This window comes from Drosophila bipectinata, chromosome 3R, assembly GCF_030179905.1.
Source record: "Drosophila bipectinata strain 14024-0381.07 chromosome 3R, DbipHiC1v2, whole genome shotgun sequence".
Taxonomy (NCBI): domain Eukaryota; kingdom Metazoa; phylum Arthropoda; class Insecta; order Diptera; family Drosophilidae; genus Drosophila; species Drosophila bipectinata.
In genome coordinates this window covers 4,821,566-4,836,079 of record NC_091739.1, presented here as the reverse complement: position 1 = coordinate 4,836,079, position 14,514 = coordinate 4,821,566, and the positions used below count along the sequence as shown (strand labels likewise).

The 14,514-nt window shown below is 42.5% G+C and overlaps 1 protein-coding gene across 1 annotated transcript; it reads right to left on the bottom strand.

The window, feature by feature from the left end:
* Positions 1 to 11,080: 11,080 nt before the first annotated feature.
* Positions 11,081 to 12,859, bottom strand: LOC108127408 (mitochondrial 2-oxoglutarate/malate carrier protein). The gene is made up of 2 exons (XM_017244458.3): positions 12,175 to 12,859; positions 11,081 to 12,113 (listed from the first exon to the last, which is right to left on the bottom strand). The coding sequence occupies exons 1-2, from the start codon at positions 12,274 to 12,276 to the stop codon at positions 11,280 to 11,282; spliced, it is 936 nt and encodes a 311-aa protein (XP_017099947.1). The 5' UTR covers positions 12,277 to 12,859; the 3' UTR covers positions 11,081 to 11,279.
* Between the last annotated feature and the right edge of the window lie 1,655 nt (positions 12,860 to 14,514).

Here is a 14,514-nt window from a genome sequence, read left to right as displayed (position 1 = left end):
AATGGCGCAGTGTCCTTTTAGTGGATGGGCAGGAACAAATCATCGCAAAAAGGACCTCAATAGAATAGAAAAATGTTGCTCATTGTTTGCAAAATACAAAAAAATAGCGAAATCCGAGTGGAAAACGATGGAAAGAAAAAAGAAACAAATGGCACCGAAGACAGAGCGGAAAACAAAAGAATCAGTAAACTAAAAAATGGCAAATATTAATATTGAATATGTGTAGCACATAGCCGACGTAAATAGCTCATAGAGTCCTCGTTCTGTGTGTGTATTGATGTGTATGCATGTCTAGCCATAACTATACTCTAAGGACCCAAATCCCACTCCAAGCCAAGATTGGAAAATGGAATATATTTATAAGTAGTACATAGTATCATTCGAATGGCAGCATCGCGGGCTACAAACCCATTTGATTGCCACGCATATTAGGCTAAGCCGCAAGCTGTTAACTGAATGTGGCAGTCTCTTAGATTTATATATTGAGTGTACTATATTGTAACTACCATATACAACTATGCAAGGAGATTAAAATGCGACTACTAAGAAGAACTCTATGCGATGACTGTGTTTTATTTAAATTTCAGCTCCATCCTCTACAGAATCCATGCGGATTTGCGGTTTACTGGCTAAGGATTTTTTCCTATTCTTTCACAGGATATGGTGGGTTATTTCCCACCTCCCGACCTTCCCGGGGGCATGAGTTGCCACACTTGATGGCTGATGGCCAGCCAAGCAAGAAGACAAAGTGCAATGCCAGTTCAGCAAACAACTGGCAAAAAGTTTACACTTTACATTTTCGGATCATGCTCACAGGATGGCCCTCCTCGCTATATCAGTGGGGAAGGCACGGGCTGTCAGCCAGTCACTCAGTCAGTGGGTCCTTTCAAAAGGTCGGATGCTCTGGGAAAAAAGGGATAAGGACATGAGGCCAAGAGGGATAGACAGCTGCAATAGTTGCAGTTGCAGCAGAGTGCGAAGTGCAAGCAACGCATCTTAAACAACTCTCCGAGGGCAAGAGCATACAACGCCATGTGTGATGATGATGATTTTTGCCCCCAAACGACCCCCCAGCCGCACCCGTTGGGGGGAAGTGGAAATGGTAAGTGTCCGCAGTAACAATGTGGGGACAAAACGTGCTACGTGTATTGACTCACTAATGAGAAAATGAACAAGAAACCAGCGGAGCAAACCGGACCTAGAGAAAAACCACGCAACGCCATCGCACTAATGACCCGGAGTTGAACCCAGAGATACAAATGGTGATAGGTTCACAGATAGAGATACAGATACAAAGGGTACGCATTGTGCAGGGCAGTAAAGGTCACTGTAAGAAATGATTATTTTAATACACATTTAGAGCAAAAACTAAATTTCATACAAATGAAATCAGCTCATTCTTTTCATAATTTAAATCATTTTAAACTAATTTAATATTCATTCATTGAAATGCATTTATAGTTAGCTGATTATTGTAATAAAAAGCATGTATGTATGTATGTAAAATAATATCAATTAAAATTATATGATTTCATTGTAGAAGGTTTTTTCCATGCATTCCTTTTTTATTTATAATATTTATCATTATGATTCAAATTTGAAAGGCTTTAGTTGTCATTGTCTCTATTGATATAAATAATTTATTTGATTGAATGATTTTATCAAAATTTGTAAACATATTTTTAAGGGGTTACATGGGTATTATTTGCGAACAAAAAGTTTTGTATCATGCCGAGCTCGTATTTTTTTTAAAAGTTGCAAGGATAGTAAGGATATAGAAAGATCAACAGAATTAAAAAACCAAAGTCTTTTTAGCCCAGGGGTTAAAGTTTTAGCACGTAATTCAACAAAGTAATATAAGGAAAAAGAATTTACAAACTGACTGAAATTTAAAGAAAGTTAAATTTTTTATAGTGAAATTTAAAAAAAAAATGTACAAACTATTTAAAAAAAAATTGTAAATACTAATTTATTGTATTTGAAGTACTATCTGAACTATCTTTCATCGCGATCAGTTAAATTGTTGAGTTGAGTTGTTTTTTGAATTATCTACCTTAGAAAATTTTAATTTAGGCACAACATTTTATGGACTATTTAGCAAATGCCTTGTATAAATCATAAAGAAAATAAATCAAACTAGTTTTTAGATGCGATGAAAACTATGTACCTATCCCCTTATAAATATATTGTAAGCGAGAATCTTTACATTTCAATCATTAATGAGCACTGAAAACTAAGTATAGTTTTGAAATAAATAAGCTTAATTTGTATGCCTAAATATATTATACATCTGAAGTAAAATATCTGCTTATGCCAGGCATTTTTTTCAGTGGTGCTTGGTCTCGTTTAGTTGGCAATCTGTGACTGCCACACCTGCTGTTCCCCGCAAAGCAAAACTTTGTTGTGCGAACGGTGTAAAAATGCCCGTAACTGTGGCTGAGTGCGGTAAAAGAGGTTACAACCCATCACCGTCCTAGACATGTACTGCTCAGGTTATATATATACATGTGCCACATCTCCAGGAGAGATGCAATGCTGTCCTTGCCCCGTAATCAACCAAATAACGACTGCCAAAATGGTGGATAAGCGCGGAACTAATAAAAAAGAAACGTTGCATGGCATTGCGCTGGCTGCACACAATAAGCCCGGACCCGAGCTTATCCTTCGGGGAGGTCCTTGCTCCCCTTTTGGCCCACATTTTCAACCCGCTCCCCGCCTTCCATCGCCCCTTTTCAGATTATCACAGAAGTTGAAGCTGCGTCAAACCCTCGACGACATTTTATTTGCTCGCTGGTAATTTTGTTTCCGTTAGCTACTAGTGTTTCTCCCCAGTCCTTTTCCGCTTTTCCCACTCCCGTCTCTTTCACTCCCCCGACTAGCTATCCCTCTCCTTGGCCACCATCTAGCCATCTAGCCACCGTGGCTGCTCTTCTTTTGTTGGGTTTGGTTAATGAACCGAAATGCGTGTTTGTCTCCCACGTTTCGGGTTTGTATTTTGTGGCATTGGACGGGACGGGAGTTCGCTGCTCTATTCAGCCATTCCTCCCGAGTCCTCGTCCCATCTTAATCCTTCAGCTAGAATGGCGGCAAAATTGTGTTGCCCCAAATATGTATTGCAATCATTGTTTTGATGACTTTGTTGCTGGGCAAAGTCAAATTCACGTCTCCAGAGAACGAGAGCGCAGAAAGCGGAGAAAGGGCGAAAGTTGGTGGGGGTATGGCATTTTATTCGGTTGTTTGGATTATTGCTTCAAGCTTATGTTCTGGAATCGGATTCTATTTATGGCTCTCCGTTTTGTATGTGTGAGTAATTCACATGAGCACACACACACGCACCCGCAGTTACAAATCTGTCTGTCTGGCATTTCCGCTTCGCCAACTCATAATGTATTTAATTAGCAGAAAAAACGAAGTCTACCCCAAGGCGCAGAAGCTTTAAAACGTGCAGAAGGTTCAGAATTTTAAAGTACATTGCAATATTGCAATGTGAAATAAATGAATTTTTTATGAATACCCTCAAAACCAATTAAAGATTTTATATCCGAATAACATGTGTAAAAGTCAAACATCAAATTGCTTTTTGATTTGTCCCTTTGATGTTTGAATGGATTTGCATCGCTGCATCCATCAGATACTTTTTTGCAAATAGCAGCAGTAATGCGACAAAAAACCGTCATAAGCAAACAACGGAAAATAAACGAAATTTAGCGGAATATTAATACCGGTGGCCATAATAAAAATCAATGTAAAACATGAGCACAAATGAACGTCGTAATGAAATCAAGAGGCACTTGCACCCACAACCACCATCCTCCGTGGCTAAAAAGTCACAATGTTGAACTCGAAACTTGCCACAAGCAGTAAAAAGTTCGCTTCGCTGGTTTGTGTGGGCGGTGTGTGTGCCAGAACATTTATGAATTTTTTAAGCTGCAAAAAGGATGCCTTAATGAAATATGTCGTCGTTGTGCAAACAGCGATTTATTGCATCCGAAACGTGAATTATTAATGCAAAGCCGTTGGTCAAAATCCGAGGGAACCTCGTGAATATGCAACCTGGTGGGGATGGGAAAATTGCTGTTGCTGCTGCTGCCGCTACTGCCCCCGTTGTCTTTATTGGCCCTTAAAAGCCGCTAATGAAATCAATATAGCTGTTCTAAACAATTCCTCGGAAGCCCGGACGCATAAAAATGCTAAATAAATTGATGAACTGCGGCAAGGATGACGGCAGCCTGCAAAGTGGTAAGAGCCGATTGGGGGTCGGGGCAGAACTCAAGGAAAAAGAGCTCGAGAATGACGAGACTGGCTGACGGACTGCCTGCCTTTTTGTCATAAAAGGCGCCGTTCCCTTCCTGTTGTAAAAAAGCAAGGCTCGACCCTTTCATTGTGCTCGTGGCCTGGCCCATTCAGCAAACCGGCGACTGTCAGGGGACTTCTGGTGAGGGGCCATAGGCACTTGCACTTGCCTTTGCCAAGGTCTATGAGGGGCGTGGCTGGCGGCCAAATTGTATAAATATAAACGACATTAAAGCGCGTCTGGAAATAAAACAAACAGCAAGTCAAACCCAATGAACTGAGCTGAGGACCTTTCATCGCCCCCCCTTTAAATGAAGGACCCCCCATCTCTCCAGCCATCCTCTCTGCAGGATGTGGAGGCCCACCTGATGTGGCAATTCAAGCGCAGCTTTATTGTGCTTTCTGTTCTAGGTTCTCGGTTCGATTTTCCATATCTCTACACAATGCCCTAGCTATTTTCGTAGGATCTACGGAGGGAGGCGGGTATTTTGCTATTTGTGTGGGTGTGGCAGGTCCTTTACCAATTTGCCATTGTGCGTTGGCAAGCTTCGTTTATATTTAACCATTTATAAATATATGACAGTGGCTAGGAAGCGAGCAACAATGACAATGTCCTCACCATAAGTCCTTGTTATTTGGGAGCCAAAAAATGAACAGCCTACGAAAAAATTGGAGTACAGTTGGGCGTCGAATACGAGAAACTTAAAATATGGACTCCATGAATCAACCATTACAACTATTATAATTATTTCGTATATACTACTACTCTATGAAGCCTACCTAATCAGAATAAAGTACACAGAAGCATTTCAAACCACTCCTTAATATCGTATTTTATTTAAAAAAAATGTTTAGCAAAAAAAAACTCTATTTTTTTGTTACTGATGCTTCACTGTATTTAAAAAAACTGTGAAAAACCCACGACTAAGTGTCAATGCCAAAGGTTCACACTTTTGAGCCGGCGTGGGAGATCCTTTCGGGATTGGAGGGGTTATTGTTATTGGAGTCGCTAGCCTCTGATGTCCTGACGGCTGTGATGGCAACACATTGTTCTAAATATCTAATGGCACACAAACAGGGTATTTGCAGTTGAAGCGTGAATTTTGCCCTGCACAATTCCGGATGCGTGAACAATTTCCACTGCCAAGACGTACAGGACAAATGAAGAGGGGAAGCCCCTCGAAAAAATGATACTCGCATCTGCAAACTCCAAGCTGTCGATAGAGATATGAAGTTTTGTTTTGGCAGCATCATGAACATCATGAGGAGCTGAAGGATATGCAGTGAAGCGGTCCATATGACATCAGTGGATTATCACGGACATCGGGAGGAGCATAAACACAAGCAATTTCCTGCTCCTGTGCTTCCATATTCTTTTTCCTTTGTGAGGAATAAAAAATTGAATAAAACACACAGAGGACTTCGCATGGAGAGCCCGTGAGCATGTGTGAGTGGAGCGAAACAAAAGGATGAAATATTGCAAGGAGCGCTGAGGAATACAACGGCACAACACGAGACCGGGTCCCCTCCGGTTCTTCGCCCCCCTTCTAAAGTGTCGAAGTTTGAGGGCAGCACGTAAATTTGCGTTATCCTTGGGCTGACCTTGACAGACGACAGGACAGCGAGCGCGACGGCGACTGCGACTGCGACATCCCTGGCAATGCCACCAAAGGCCTCGCGCATTCTTTTGCCGCTTAGTCTGAGTATATGTTGAATAACTTCACGCAGACATACATGCTAAAAAATAAAGTCGCTTTTAAATAAAAATGTATAAAAAAATATTAATATTTAAGGACAATAAGTATTGGAAAATCATCTTTCATAACAATTGCTTGCTCCTTAAATCTTCTAGATTAAACTTTAAACTCAAAGAGTTTCTAAATGTCCTTTATAGGCCAAAAAAATTGAACGAGCCCATTTCGGTGTCCATTTTTCGTTGGGCTCAAGGATATTCTTTATTTATTATTCTCAATCTGGTTTTAAAAACATTTTCTGTCAATGCAGAGTCAAAGAAGAAATGGAGAACTGACTGCTGTTCATGAATGCAAGTACAAATTACGGGCTCATTCAAGTTGGCCAAAAGGCAGAGGCACGAGCAGCGGGCGGCGGGCAGGATACATGAGTCGTGTTGCCCTGTTGAGGCCCCCCGCGGCTGCAGTTGGCCTTCAGCGGCATTCACACGTTCAGAACATGTCCTGTGCCAGCAAACAACAACAACAGCCCAGGGATCCTGATGAGCCGCAAGCCCAACATCGACATTGACACTGGTAGTTGTCGCTTTCCGTCTTCCCAGTCTCACTCCCGGAGTACGCCCACTTTTATCCTGCCGCCCCTATCCTGTCGTAAAACTCTCCATTTCCACACTAAATTACAAGTCTTAAATTTTATGCTTCAATAAATCCGCGGGACAAAAATGTGCGCGACTCGTTGGCAATTTGTAACAAATTGAATTCAATTAAATAAATTAAAATGCATTCTACATAAGCGAGTCTGTTAAATGGAATCAAGCGAGGAAAAAAACTGAATTAAAAATTACTTTCGAATGTGAGGGGGGCGAATTGGCGCCCTCGTCCTGCTCCTGCCGCCGACCACGATTCATCTGCAACTTTCCGTGAGCCAATTTACAAAGCCAGAGTGCAAAATCAAAGCGAAAGTTGGAACAAGAGAAAGTTGGCCGGGGCGTGCAGAAAAAAAAAGAATGAAAGGGGGATTGGTTGAAGTAACTGGGATTTTTAGATAAATACGAGTGTGCACGGTCTTGAGAGCACATTAATAAAAGCTGAGCATGTTGGAAACTTTTTGCCAGTCAATAGAAAAGTTGGCTGGAAGTTTCCTCCATTTTTCTCCCCTTTTTTGATATTTTGAGGTTTCTGGGTTACCAGCTTCGGGGGGCGTGGCCCAGCCGGAGACGCCCTGCTGACAAATGACAATTTTCACTAAATAACTGAAGGGAACTCGTAGAAACGCAGCGGAAACCCCAGGAATTGAAAAAAAAATTCACCACAAATAACAGGGTACATCAAAACAAAAGACATCCTGGAGAATCCTGTGAAAAACTTGCAAACGGGGCGGATACTTGATAAAGTTGAAGGAACAAACAAATTTGCACACTTCCCCACCTAGATTATTCAATCTTTGGGGCTCGGATCCCACTCAAGAATTATCCAAGCAAGGGGTTAGAAAGGTGGTCCTTAAGGAAATTGGAACTTGTTAAGTAACACTTTTGGAGGACAGTAGGGTTTGCTTTTACTGGACAAGGTTTTAAAGTGCTTGTTAAGTCCACTCAGGACTACAAAATCAGTCGTAATCCACTGTAATTTTTAGAAAATCCCTAAATCACCGCGAATGCATTCAATTGAGCAGACAAGGAGCTAAGAGTCTCGGCAAACTTTGTTGTCCAAACTTCGGCCCGCCGCAGATCCCCTTATAAGCATGTTTGCCAGGGCCCGGCTAATTGAAATGCAGCCACTTGGCTAATGTCGAGTGGATGCAGTTTCGCTTATACTTGGTCTTTCAGGGGATACCGCCCGATGCCTCAAATCCTCGCTGGGATGGCTACAAACTAATCAATTTAAAAACTTTCAACCGGCAGCAAAGTTTTGTGTGTGCGATGAGCGCTACTTGTCTGTTTTCTAGTTGGGTAAGTCTCGAGCGCTGGTTCAACGTTTTTATGTACACGCCTAATGGGAAAACGGAAGTTGCAAAGGAAATTCGGGTTGGCGGCGACAGGCAACAGCCAAGGGAAAAAATATTGAAACAGCGAACGAACACAACACAGCGAGCAGTTGTTCTGCATTTCCGTTTCCGCTGGCGGCGTTGCTGTTTTTTCCCGCCTCTCCCTTTCTCCGCCAATGCTATGCACACAGATAAACAGTGACCCGGGATAAATTGTTTCAAAAAAATATGAATCTCAAAACTATTTACAAGATATTCTTTTCAAAAGACCCGTATTCTGGTACTTGGAAGTACAAGTGCTCGTCTTTAAAGCGCCACATTTTTTTCCAACAGGATCTAAATAAAGTGCATTGCTATTGTCCTTGCTTATGATGAATTTGCGACCATGCAACAGTACACTTTAGAGGACATTGTAAATAGTCGCAACAAGCTAAGGACAGGCAGCATCGCTAAACAGATAAATTGAAAAAGTTGCGCGTTTCAAATGTTTTGCAAAAGCAATTAGTTTGACGCTTCGGGGCGGGCGTGCCACTCCACGCAGCATCGTATTGCAATTAGCGTAACATAAAGAGCAGCACGAAAAACAATACGAGCACCAAATGGCCGGCAAACCACTCAGAGCTTGGTCGGCAAAGCCAAGCCACCAAACCAGACCCAACTAAACCAGCCAGCAAATCGGACAGCCAACCAGTTAACTGAAAACGCTGAATTATGAGCCATGACCGTGGGCGAACGGGGGGTTAGCCATCCGTCCACTGAGGCTTTTTTCCACATCGGCCTAGCTGTTCCCGATCCCAAATCCAATTCCATTGCCTCATCCAGTCCAGTCGACTCCGAGACCCCCTCTGGCATAATGCCGATCGATAGGGAGCTGCCTTGGGGGCGCCCAAAACGCATTAATACCAAAATCAATCGGACCAAATTTCGAAAAATAAAACGGGTATTTGCTGAAATGTGACTTGATTTTGTTATCCAGTAATGTCTCAGTCTGGTGCTTTTTACTTACATATATATTTTCAGTTTTTTTTTTGCAAATCAAAGATACATCCATATACTAAAGTCAGGTATTTATAAATTCTGAATAGAAACCACACAGCTTCTTTCACGAAATCACGCATACGCCTCGTGGCCACATCCAAGAACGTGAAAATATCAAGAGGCTTTATATTCGGTTCCTATTTCAAAATAATTTGTATAATTAATTGTTGTTTGCATTTCACAGAATTTGGCAAGCCTCTTAAAGAACAAAAGGCACAGAACAGCTTACGCTTTCAAATAATTAATTCGCGAATTTAATGTAAATGTTTTTCCAATAAATCGTTTTAGAGAAGCGCCTACAGGGTATTCAAAATGGTAGCAGCTGTGGCCGCGGAAAAGAATTTCCCGAAAATCAGAGCCAACTGCCACTGGCCAAAGGCAAAGATAGTCGTTTTATTTGGCCCTAATTGAAGTTTGTTTGAATGTATGGATGGGCGGAAGTGGGTGGACTGTGTGCCTGCATGGGCGGTTGGAAAGGCCATGGATGAATTGGCTTGGTTGGTCGTGTGGGACATTGAATTAATTACATTTACACGGCCGGGCGTCTCTTTTTCGTTTTATCTGTATTTTCCCCGGTGGTGGGCCGATGTTTTGAGTGTTAATTAAAAACTGAATGTAAAATAGGCGTTGACATTTGCGGTAAGAGCATAACCCAAAGTTAAATGGAGGCTCAATTGCCAGTTAAATAGTTGTCAAAGGAAATCCAATTTGGCTTCGATCATACGCTACAAATTATCTAAATTTCCGAATTCCAATTGAATCCCGAAAATCGATATTATTCCTTCTCCGTAAATGGCACCATTCAAATGTGCCTCAAAGCAAGTACTTTTTCCCACTAACGAAGCCAATTAGAGGACGCACCCTCCGGCTGCCTTTAATTACCCTTAAGTATCCGGGCCAAAGGATAACTAATATCCCGCAGCATCTTAGGCAGGAGTCAGCTTAAACTTTTCCAGTAAAGTAAGGACAGAAAAAGAGTCTCCAAGTCGGAGGCTTTTCATAAGCAAGTGCAAGTTTTTAATACAAGGCCCATACCCTGTGGTCAAGTTAGATTTTGTTCATTTATTTACGAGATAAACTTTTGATTTGTCGCACCAGCTGGAGGGGAAAAATTCAGTGAGATGCGGCGATGAGGTTAAATGCAGACCGAGCTGAAAATATTTTATTACCCAAATACTATTCGGTAATCTGAAAACTCCAGCCAAGGCACCGACCGTTCTGCCAAGGCCCTATAAAATATATTTAATATGGGGTTCATGCTGTTGGCTTTCGGGTAATTCTCGCTTATTATTACCCCCTCAGAGCGGCCCACTTCCGCCACACGAATACTGTAACGCTTCAGTTAACAAACTTATGGCATAATAAAAAACTTTTTAAATAAATTTTCGCGAGGATTTTTATGGTCAGTTTGTAATAAATAAAAATTCTCCAACAACCACAGAAGCAGCCAGAGAAATTCAAATTAAGTTTTTGTGGCCTTTCGGTTTGCGTTCCTTTGGCCAATTTGCTGGTTCTATCAAATTATTCAATTATCGTCAGTCATAAAGGGCATTCAATAAATGAACAACTCGGAAAACAAAGATATACAACAGTCGCACTGACAATCAAAACATGATAGAAAACTTTATGGGCCGACTGTTAATTGACTAAGACTCGAACAAAGGTTATCAGGCGATTTCCCTTATCAATGAAAGCGAAAACTACGAATATGTTTGCAATCTTTAGTGCCGGAGTTTATCGTTGGGATTTATACTTTGCACTGGCAAACATTGGGCACCGCTCGGGCTGAGCTGCGATAAGTTTATCAGGGGAATTAGTAAACAGAAGCTACATATGTGATTCCAGCAGAGAGTGGGGCGTTGTTTGCTTGACACACGGGCTCGGAATAATTAAAGTGCAATAACAACATATGTGCCAACACCCACCACCCACTCCACACACATGACAAGCCAGCCCGGCGACCGAAATAGAAGTCTGCTTATGACTTTGAAAAAAAGATAGCGGGCTAAAGTCAAGGGGAGAATGACAATATGAATCAAATTATCAACCCATAATAGTTGAAAAGTTTAGACACTTTCGTTAACATGTTGTGCTTTATTGAGAATCCATTATTATGGCGCTACAAAACTTTCATTAAACTTCCAAGCTAATTGTCGTTATATCGTAATATTGTCTCCGGAATTGCCGACATTTAAATGCCCTATGTTGGTTTACACTTTAAACTTAACGTTATATACACGCTTCGGTTATCTCTCTTCGTCTGGCCGTTCATTCTACAGGCCGGTGGCTTTTTGGCTGTTAATAACGTATTTGTTATAGCCCTGGTTGAGCTGCTCCAGCAGAATGAAGGTCAGCACAGTGTGCGGGCCCAGCCGGCAGTAGTAGGGTGTGAATCCCTTCCACAGCGCGAAGATGCCCTCCTGGCGAGCCACCCTAAACAGCACATCCAGAGTACCCCGGTATTCTGCTTTGCCATCAATAGTCTTCATGTTCTGGATGCGAGTTTTGGCAATGTCCAATGGCATGGACGTCATGGTGGTCAGAAGACCGCTCAACATACTGGCACAGAAGTGCAGTTTGATGCCCTCCTGCATTTTAAGAGGTCCATCCCGGAAGTAGGCCTTGAACTGCGAGTAACTGGCCAACTGAGTCATGTTCACCACCATGGCACGGCCCACGGTGGGCAAGCTGCCCCTCCAGAGAGCCGTGATTCCTTCCTCCGACGTAATTCTGGTCAACGCATTGAGCACGTTGGTGTAGTTTCTCCTCTCCGCCACCGGCAGGCGACCATCGGAGGTCATGCGGATAAGCGCCACCTCAGCGGGCGTACCGATGAAGGCACCACAAGCTCCGGCTATCGTTCCCATGGCCATACTGTGAAGAACTCCGGGATTGTGCTTGAATCGCTCCACGAACTGATCATTCAGGTACGTGTACATGCCCAACCTACCGGTGGTGTAGGTGGCCTGTCGCAACAATGCCGCTCCGATTCCCTGGTAGAGAGCCAGGGGTCCCTCCTTGCCAATGATCGTCTGGATGCAATGGAAGGAGTTCCGGAACTCTTTCTTTCCACTGCCAGCTCCCGAGATCTGCATGCGGGTTTTCACCTATCCAGAGAGAGAAATTTGAAGTCAAGTTTCACACACATTTCGGAAATGAGAAACTTACCAAATCCAGGGGCTGAACCACTAACGTGGCACCCATTCCGGATAGGCCACCAAACAGAAATTTGATGGCATTGGAGCTCTGTTTCTTGGGAGGAGCGCTCATCTTTTACAAGTGATTACACAACAGCGATTTGAGTAAATGCTCGCTCAATTGCCTGCAATTTCCAGTTCAGATTGCTGCTGCTACCGCTGCCCCTGCTGCTGCTGCTGCTCGTGCTGGTGCTACTAGTATCGCTGCACTGGAAATTCAACTCAACTGGGGAGGGAATGTGGAAAACTGGCGAGGAATCAGTGGGCTGTGGCTTCGCCTGTGGCACAATTAATAATGAATTTTTTCACCCGCACGCACTTGGCCAACAGCTGATACGGCTGACGCCTTTCGTTGGTATTGGTTTTATTGGCGCTTCCTCGTTTTATTTTTGCTTATTTCACTGAGGCCCGCGCGAATGTTGTTCAATGTCAAGCACGTCACTCGCACGAAAAGTGTTCCTCCCGCTCTAGTCCCGTTGCTAATTTTGGCACAGTGGCACACGTGCTGCTTGGCTGCAAATTGTTGCGTTGTCGCGGAATGTTTTCCCACCGTTTGTTTGATCTCTTTTTAGTTTTGCAAGATAAATAAAATGCAACCAGCAACAACACCAAAATACTTCTGGTGACGACAGCGATTGTTGTTAGTGGGTCAGCTGTGAGGTCTGGTTGCGAGAGCGAGAGCGGCGGCGCAAGAGCGAAGCAGGGTTGTCATGATTTAATGGTAAATAAGTTCTTTGGAAGAAAATATAATATTAAAGAATTTTATATTGATTGTAATAAAGAAGTTTTTAAAAAGAAAACTGTTACACATATTTTAAGTTTTAAATATGTTAGCGATGAGCTATAACAGTATATATATGAAAATACTATGAATGAAACTTTTACGTTGACTACCCTGGTTGGGCCTGATCTATCAGCCAAGAGCGAAAACCGTGTTGATAAACGCCTTGGCCACAATTTTGAATGTGAGAGCGGTCAATTAGCCGTTTTCCCTGCATCTTTGTTTTTTTGTTTACTAAATTGATTCGCCCACCCGCCCCCACAGGTTGAATTTGCCAGATTTTTCGCATTGCTTAGAAAGACCAAGAGCGAAATTATAACACCTCTTTCACCGCATTCGCGTGTTCGTACATTTGTTAGCATTATCTCTTTTCTTGCCTTTATTTGGTAACTGCTTATCGACACATGGCCAAGATGTTTGCAGCCTTTTTATCGTAATTGCACTAATTATTAACATTTTCACCGCATCGTTTTGGTGTTATATTTGTTACGTTTTGAACAGCCAATGCTAATGGAACTACAGTAACTACAAGCTAATAAAAACTGAATAACAAAAATATATATAATATAACTATTTGAAACAATCTCACACAAAGATAATTTTCAATTTCTAAAAATATGCTTGCTTAGAAAAAATTATAATAAGCCCTTACATCTTAATTAAAGTTACAATACAAAATATCACGTATACGCTAAGTATATTTGACATTTCAACAACCAAATAAAGTTGTTTTTTTCAGCATTTTCTATTTTTAACTTCTCGTTCCTAATGGAAATCGTAAACATTTTTCACTTTTGTAAATATTATTGTTTTGGCCCCCTCTTTTCACAGCCTTTGCAAGGCCATGTCGATTTTAAAGGTTTCTACGAATCAAAGGTCTTCGTCGATTTAACAGAAATGGCAGATAATGACGATGGAGCTTGTCGCACAACATATTACCATTAAATCGCACTCGTATTCAGTGAGTGGGCCGGGATTCATCCATCCAAGCGCATTACGCGCATTCGTTACGCTTTTCTCCGACTCCCATCCACATCCACACCCACAGCCGACTCCCGACTCCCGCCTTCTGCTCCTGCTCCTTTGGCGACCTTGTTCCTGTGCTTCTCATTCAATCAGAGGAGACTCAACAGATTGCCTGTCGTTTGCCTGCCATTGAAGCTGAAGCAATTCCAATTCAATTTTAGCAGCGATGACGATGCGCCGACGACAACGCTTGCTCCAACAGGGATTTTCGCATTTTTTTGTAAAAAACTGAAATGAGGACGCTGGTCTGGGGCGTGTGGATGGCGGGCTATGGGTGGAGCCAAGCGAGCAGGCACATTGTAAGCAATCAGTGGGGAACAGGGCCGGAGGAAGAGCCAAATCTCCAGCTGTCAGCGGGGCTGTAGATAAAAACTACCTCCCATGCAGGACACATCCACTTCCCCGGCTCCGGACTCTCACTTGAGCATACACAACATACAGCTCATGGCCGGAACGGACGGCCAGCCACGGTTAATATGCTCCTCTGGCGCAAATATCAGACAT

What these genes read in the sequence shown, in the direction of transcription:
- LOC108127408 (XM_017244458.3), bottom strand. Translation starts at nt 12,276, where the DNA reads ATGAGCGCTCCTCCCAAGAAACAGAGCTCCAATGCCATCAAATTTCTG. An exon ending in TGGTTCAGCCCCTGGATTTG is followed by an intron (nt 12,114 to 12,174) that starts GTAAGTTTCTCA and finishes CTCTCTGGATAG; the next exon opens with GTGAAAACCCGCATGCAGAT.